We start from the raw sequence: 8376 nt of genomic DNA on the forward strand, positions 1-8376 counted from the left end.
GTCTTCATCTGCTGAGTTTTTGTAAGAAACTGATTTTATTTCATTCAAACCCTAGCTTATATAGCTGTGTACATTGTAGATCTTAGTTCTAGACCCACGCATCGGACAGTTCCCGATCGCGAGAAATATTCTAAGCGCAATAAGGGTGCACATGTCAACCCGATCGTAAATATCCTAAACAAACCCAGACCGCTCACAGGAGGTCATATTTCGGGTTACTTGTTACATAGGCTCAAGTGGCGGTTTCTTATAGCTATGCACACAAGTGCTAGACCGTGCACTGCGGCAGAGATTTATTTAATGCTTTGTGACGCGCAGACGCGCACAAATATATACGTAAGATATAAAATAAGGATGATAATGGATTATACAAGAGAAAACGATGAATAGAATAGATTTGAATTAAATGCGCGCGCGCGCCATGATCGCGCCCAAATGGTCACACTGGCCCAGGAAGGGCCTGGCCACACTATTATGGCAAAATATCTTCGGGTGCGGCGGTCACACTCGACCCTGCCAGAGCCCTATATAAGGCGAGCCTCAGCCCTTGGAAGGCATTCAGTTTTCGGCCAGCGATCGGCCAAGTCCTCTACCAGGAGCTAAGGGGAACCCAACAGGAAGGAGTCACCCAAGGAGCACGGTTAAGTAAGGTATATTGGTAAGCGGTAACCCATAGTCGGACCCCGACCATATCTTACGTCTATAACTTGTGGAAGACCTTAGGGCCTCTCTGTACGTCTCAATATTGGAAGACCTAAGGGCCTCCCTATAAGTCTCTATATATCTTAGAAGACCTAAGGGCCTCTAACAACTTCTCGATCTTAGAAGACCTAAGGGCCTCTAACAACTTCTCGATCTTAGAAGACCTAAGGGCCTCTAACAACTTCTCGATCTTAGAAGACCTAAGGGCCTCTAACAACTTCTCGATCTTAGAAGACCTAAGGGCCTCTAACAACTTCTCAATCTTAGAAGACCTTAGGGCCTCTAACAACTTCTCTCTTTTAGAAGACCTAAGACCTTAGGGCCTCTACAAACTTAGAAGACCTTAGGGCCTCTACAAATTTCTCAATCTTAGAAGACCTTAGGGCCTCTAACAACCGCTCATCTTAGAAGACCTTAGGGCCTCTACAAACTTCTCATCTTAGAAGACCTTAGGGCCTCTACAAACTTCTCCATCTTAGAAGACCTTAGGGCCTCTACAAACTTCTAAAGATTGGAAGACCTTAGGGCCTCCACAAATCTGCTCGCTAACTGGAAGATCTCAGGGTCTCCGCTAACAAGTTATTCCACTAACTGGCAGACCTGAGGGCCTCCACCGGTTATTCTCACTCTAGGAGATCTGAGGAGCATCTGCGCATCGGCGTTTCACCGACACTGTCGACCCGAGCGGGAAGGATGTACCTGACCCTGAAGTGCGGCGATCCAGAGCGACTACCCACGGCAGCAGACTAAATCCAATCTTTTTAACACTTGTAATGTTGGAGGCAATAAACAGATAATTATAGTTACGGCATATTTCTCGGCGTTCTACTCTGGGACCGGGTCGGCATCTCTTTCAGCAACCACCTCAGACAACAAATAAATTTCTGAGACGAACCCTGGCCATCCTTGAGCCCCGAGGAATGACCTAACCGTCACAGCTTAACAGATGCGTTCTTATCTATATACATACATATATACGTGTTCATGTGTGAACATTCTGCCAAGGGCCAGCAAGGTGTGGGTGTACATTTAAATTAGTTGCAATAAAAACATAAGTGGACTGTATTTATTTGTTTCATTCGATATATTTTGCAACTAACATTTTGCAACGGCCTCTGTATCATGGCTTAATATACAATTACATTTTCATTTCTTTTTAATCAAATTTTACAACATACAATACAATTCAAAAATACAAACATACTTTTATGAATTACAATTTTAACTTTTATAGATTTGGTGCACGGACATCAAAGGTTACCGCTTGTAATCTTCTGCTTATAGAACACTTTCGTACCGAATATATAATTAATATAATTACAATTATTAGACATATAATTAAGGAGGTATGACCGGATACGTGATGCACATTTAACCCTTTTAATTCAATATGACTTTCAATTAACTGTCTTAATTTCTTGGAAAGGCTATCAATTTCTACCGTATGATTTATGTACTTGGTCTCGAGTGGGCTCCAAATAATTTCCGGTATGTCCGTGATGTCCCCTATATAAGCTCCTGATAACGTCTCTTGTCTTTCGGATTTTAAGTTATATTGCGCCACTAAGAGTTTATCATCCGTACGAGCTGTATATACAGTTGTATATACAGTTAGCTGGTCTACCTGGTTTGAGTGGCCTTAGCTCACATGCCATGTCATTAGCATTACTCCATGGCCAATTCCCTTCGCATACTCTGTTGTGAGCCTGCCACTTTTGGCAGTTATTCAAAGTGCTTGCTGTCATCAAATGGTATGAATCTATCTCAAAGTTGTAAACTAAATATTCTGATTTCAAATTCACCATAAGCAAACTCTCTTCAGACCACACCGGTACAGGAATAACCTTATATAATTTTGATGGATGTCTGCTAAATAGAGGGATCGTAACATTTATTATCAATTTTTTGTCTACAAAAAGACCTCGAGCAGTCAAGAGTGTATATACCTCTTTCAGCTCTGTTCCAGTTCTTTTTCCTGGTAATACTAGCGCTTCAGACAACCTTTCCTTTATCTTTTCCTCATTCGTCTGTTTCAAAATATTAGCGGTCGAATCCACTATAGACAGTTGTTGCTTCCCTAATTCCTTGAGATTGTGTTGATTATCCAACAAGTTTCTCATATTCTGCTCCATTTGTGCTCGATCATCTTCGTCCATTATCCCAAATAGAATATGGTATAAGGATCCCATGAATTCAAACGGAGCGCGTTTCGTTCTTTGGGTGCTATGAGCCATGAACAGTTTATTATTTTCTTGCAGCTTAGTTAGATGTTTTAAACTATCATCTAACACACGGTTACACTGATCTTCGAAACTATACAGTTTTTCACATACTCGTCTCATTTTTGTTACTAGCGCACTACCTTTGCTAATCATTTGAAAATATGCGTCCATATTATAGAACACTACCAAACTCCACGATGAAGTGACTATTCCCACATCGCCCATTGGATCTAGATATATGGCTGACGTTTTATTTATTTTCTCTATATTGTACTTTGGTGCGCTTTCTGCTAAGGGTGCTGACAAAATAGCATCAGCATTAGCATGCTCATTATCACCCCCATCTTAGATCCACCCCTTGTCATTCTTTTTGGTTTGGCCTCTTCTTCATTATTATTCTCGGCAGCCTTTATGCCGATAAGAGGGCAAATCTTACTGATTGGCCGAGAAATGCTTGCATCTTGCATCTTAACTCTAACCACACGAACTTTCTCATCTTTGCCTTTATGATTTGTTCGATTTTCCCTAATGGCCATCTTGATGGATGACAATTCTCATCTTTTATAAGGACTACTTGCCCCTCTTCTATGTTGGGCTTATCCCTTTTCCATTTATATCTCTGTTGAAGGGTATGCAAATAGTCCTCCTTCCATTTAATCCAAAAATCTCTTTTCATCTTCTGAATGAATTTCCACCTGTCTAGGTTTCCTATTTTTTCATCGTCTCCTATATGTTCAATTATTTCCAACGGTGGTCGTCCTATCAAAAAGTGCCCTGGTGTCAAAACTTCATTGTCTTCTATATCGTTGTCTGATAAATATAGAGGACGTGAGTTTAACACTCCTTCTATCTGGCATAACAAAGTTGACATCTCTTCGTATGTCAAGCTTCCGTCACCAATAACCCGCTTCAGATGGTATTTGACTGATTTTACCCCGGCCTCCCAGATACCTCCAAAGTGAGGTCCTGCCGGCGGAATAAAATGCCACTCAATTCCTTCTTTCCCTAGTTGGGATGCGATTGCGGAATTTTCCTTAATGGCCTTTGCCAACTGTTCGTCCTTTCTTTCTTGCTGCGCCTACAAAATTTTTTCCGTTATCGGAATAAATCGTAGCACATTTTCCTCGTCTTGCGACAAATTTTCTGAGTTATGCTAAAAAGGCATCAGTAGTTAAGTCACTTACTACTTCTAAATGTATCGCCTTTGTTGCCATACAAACAAATACCGCTATATATCCTTTGTAAACTTTTTGACCTCTATTTTTTGAACATCTAATATAAAACGGTCCTGCGTAATCAACACCCGTATTTAAAAATGGGTATGCCATTGTTACTCTATATTTTGGAAGATTCCCCATTACCTGCTCTGCTGTGATTTGTCGATATCTTGCACATTTCGGACATTCATTTAATTTTTTCTTTAAGGAATTTCTTAACCCAAATATCCAATATTTTCTTTGGATATAAGTTCTCATTAAATTTATTCCACCATGTAGGGTCTCATTGTGAGCATTCTCAATAATCAATGAAGTAATGTGTCCTTTGTCTAGAATCATTGGATGTTTAACTTCAAACCTAGCATTAGCATTTTGCAATCTTCCGCCTACTCTTATAATTCCATCCTTATCAATGAATGGATGCAAACTCAAAATTTTTGAATTAATTTTAATTTCTTTGTTATACAGCAAACTGTTGCACTCCTGACTAAATTGAAATTCCTGTTCCTTTTTCACAATTATTTGTTCTGCATACTTTAACTCTTTAACCCTTAAGAAACATGGATACGATATGCCTTTTGTTTTCATATTAATAAATCTAACGATGTAACTTATCACTCGCTTCAATTTGTGGATTGATGAATATTTTTCTAACAGATTGTAGATCCGATCGTCATCCGTTGTCAGCACGGTATTGACCCTAACCTCTTCCTCGGTATTTGGCTGAGGCGGCCAATTTTCTTGCGATTCCTTTAGCCAACTTGGCCCATACCACCAAAGATCAAAATTTACTAACTCGTTCGAGGAAACTCCTCTAGAAGCCGCATCCGCTGGATTATCTTCTGATCTAACGTGATTCCATTTTACGTCGGTGCCTCTTCGAATTTCATCAGTTCTTCGTTTAATAAATTTGACTTTGCTTTGACCACTCCTAATCCAAGCTAAAGTTATAGTCGAATCACTCCATGCATAAATTTTTACTGAATCGTTAATAGATTCTCTAATTTTTTCAATAAGTTTGTACAGTAGATGTGCTGCACACAATTCCAGCTTCGGAATTGTTTTCCTATTCTTGATCGGATTTACTCTGCTCTTGCTAGCTAATATTGTCACTGAACTTCCTACCTTAGCATATACTATTGCAGCATAAGCCTTTTCCGATGCGTCGGCAAACCCGTGAAGTTCAACACACGAATCTACTTTCTTTTGGATCCATCTTGGTATCCTAATTTTTTCTAATGACGAAAGTTCATTTTTGTAGCTTGCCCATTCATGGGCATCATCGTCAGACAATTCTGTATCCCAGCTATACTCAGAAAGAAAAAGCCTCTGTATAAAAAGTTTTCCAGTTATGGTTACTGGAGCTAACCATCCTAAGGGATCATAAATTTTTGATAAGATCGACAACACAGTTCGCTTGTTTTCTTTTTTTGTAGTCTCTATGTTGACGCTAAAGTTGAATTCATCTCGCTGGGGCTCCCATTGAAGTCCCAATGTTTTGATGAACTCGTTATCTTTAATATGTATTATTTTGTTGTCCCCAGTATCTTCCACAATTTGCAATATCTCTTGCTTATTTGAAATCCATTTTCTTAAATTCAGATTAACTGACCTAAATTCGTTGGAGATTTGTTTTATGATATTTATTGCTCCTTCTATTGAACTAGACCCTGTCATAAGATCGTCCATATAGAAGTCGCTTCTAATTATATTCCCGATTTCTTCATTTTTACATTTGTCTGCTATATCTACTAGAACTCTAGTAGCTAAATATGGAGCTGATGCAGTACCATAGGTAACCGTTTTTAATTTATACGATTTTATTTTGTCATTTGGAGAATCTCTCCACAATATATATTGATATTCCTGATCTTTTTCATCAACGAATATTTGACGGTACATTTTTTCAATGTCCGCTGATACGACGTATTCCCATTTACGCCAATTCAAAATTATATTAAAAATCTCTTTCTGGACTCTGGGTCCAACCCACATTATATCATTGAGACTTTTATTATTGGTAGTTTTGGCTGAAGCGTCAAACACTACCCTTAATTTTGTGGTCAAACTGGTATCCCTAAGCACTGCTTGGTGCGGCAAGTAATATTTGCCTTCTTTTCTCGATTCCTCCATATGTCCGAGATCAATATATTCTTTTATAAATTTAGAGTAATCTTCTCTTGTAAACTCCTAATTTTTAAGGTTGCGCGCCTTAGTGTGACCAGTTATTGTAAAGCTATCGATAAGAGACTGATCGTAGATTAAGGGATTTTGTAAAAACAAAGAGGACGGTCACTTTGGATTTGGACTAAAAGCGAGGACAACGCGATCGGCGGAATAAAATTAAAAATCATTAAAAATAAGAACCATCCATTAATAAAATTACTTCAAATAAACTGAATAGTGTACAAATCAGGTGTGGGGTTCGCCCAAAACATTATTTCGTGATGAAGTACGCCGACATACTCAACCTGACAATGGAGGAGTTGTCCAACTGGCTTTCTGAGAAGCACGTGCCGCTGACTGGAAAGGAGACCTTTCATCAGTTGCGGGGAATGGTAAAGACCGTAGCTGGAGACCTGGAGGATGCCGCTTTAGTGGAAACCGGAGAGCTGGACGAGAACATTGGCGTGGCAGAGGGCGTGGCAGAGAGCGTGGCGGAGAGCATTGTGCATAGCGTGGCCGAGAGCAGAGCGGAGAGCGTCGTGGGAAGGGAGTGCGAGCAGGAGGAGCAAGGTTTAGACGAAATGGCTGAGATCACGAAGCAGATGGCCCTGTATAAAGCACGAAAAGATCTTGCGGAACTGAAGGCGAAGGTTGCCGCCTTGGAAGGCAACTCGCTGGACGGCAGGCCCGTTGTTGATGTCAGGGACTTTGAGACCAGTTTGCGCAAATTTTCTGGAGACGATAACATGTCTGTGCACGTTTGGATTCGCGACCTCGAGCTTGCTGCAGTTATGCACGGATTAAGCAACTTCCAACGTTGGCTGTTGGGCAACCGAATGCTGGAAGGCTCGGCCCGCTCGTACGTGATGCTCGAAAAACCCGCTACTTGGAAGGAGCTATGCGAAAGTCTACAAAAAACCTTCGGATTCCGGATGACCAATCACCAGGTGGCAAGGCAGTTACAGAGCCGTTCAATTCTGGCGAACGAATCGTTGCTGCAGTATTTTATTGCGATGCGTCACATTGCGGAGCAAGGAACCTTTGAGGAAACAGACATCATAAAATACATTGTTGATGGTCTGCAGGACAAATCCGGATGCGCAGCGCCATTATATTACTGCGTTTCCCTTGATGAGCTGCGCGAGAAGATGATGCGTTACCAGATGGTACAGCCGGAGGACAGGCAGAAGGCATCGGGAGTGGCACGTCCAGGTGCATCTCTGCGGCAGACGCCAGCAGCAAGACCTATACCGGCCGGAGGAGACGTCGCGAGCATAAGGTGCTTCAATTGCCGAGCGATGGGGCACTTCAGTAGCCAGTGCAAGAAACCAAAGCGCCCGGAGGGAGCCTGTTTTCATTGTTTCGAGACTGGACACCAATATCGGCGGTGCCCTAAGCGTGTGCGAACAGCCGCCCTCAGTGCTGCTGACGGGCAAGACGAGAAGGAAGACGACGACGACGCCATTGGTGGGAATCCATATATTCAATTAGTAAGCATAAGAATACTTAGTGAAGAGGGATGCATTGATATTGATAACATTTTTGCGTTACTAGATACCGGAAGCCCCGTGAGTTTTGTTAGCAGAGGAGTTATTCCACGAGCAGTGAAGGATGAACACTTAGTAAAGAGCAGTTTTCGCGGCCTGAGCGGCCAAAATATTTTGACATTTGGAAAAATCAAGATCGTCCTTTTATTTCAAGATGAATATTACAGTATTGAAGCTTTTGTTATTCCTAATTTTATTTTACCTACGCCTATACTTCTAGGCAGAGATGTATTAAGACTTAAGTTAGTTAAACGCAAAAATGTTATGAAAACAGATCTGAATAAGTTATCGTTAAATAAAACCATTGCATTATCTACCGATTTAATCTGTGCATCCCTATTTACTAGTACATATAAGCCAGATAACAATATAAAGACAAGTAGAGAAAGTTATTTACGTGTAAACGCACCTGCAACCCCGGCAAAGCCTCAGATCTTTCAGGAATGGATGCAAGATTTCGCGAATTGTAGGGTACCGAATGAAGATGACGTAGTTAATGTAGGCAGCGAGTTTGGTGGTGCC

The 8376-nt window shown here is 41.0% G+C and overlaps 1 protein-coding gene across 1 annotated transcript; it reads left to right on the forward strand.

The window, feature by feature from the left end:
- The first annotated feature begins 6904 nt into the window (after window positions 1-6904).
- Window positions 6905-8087, forward strand: LOC138929048 (uncharacterized). The gene is made up of 2 exons (XM_070287651.1): window positions 6905-7797; window positions 7862-8087. The coding sequence occupies exons 1-2, from the start codon at window positions 6910-6912 to the stop codon at window positions 7877-7879; spliced, it is 906 nt and encodes a 301-aa protein (XP_070143752.1). The 5' UTR covers window positions 6905-6909; the 3' UTR covers window positions 7880-8087.
- The last annotated feature ends 289 nt before the right edge of the window (window positions 8088-8376 follow it).

Source organism: Drosophila kikkawai, chromosome 4 (genome assembly GCF_030179895.1).
Source record: "Drosophila kikkawai strain 14028-0561.14 chromosome 4, DkikHiC1v2, whole genome shotgun sequence".
Taxonomy (NCBI): domain Eukaryota; kingdom Metazoa; phylum Arthropoda; class Insecta; order Diptera; family Drosophilidae; genus Drosophila; species Drosophila kikkawai.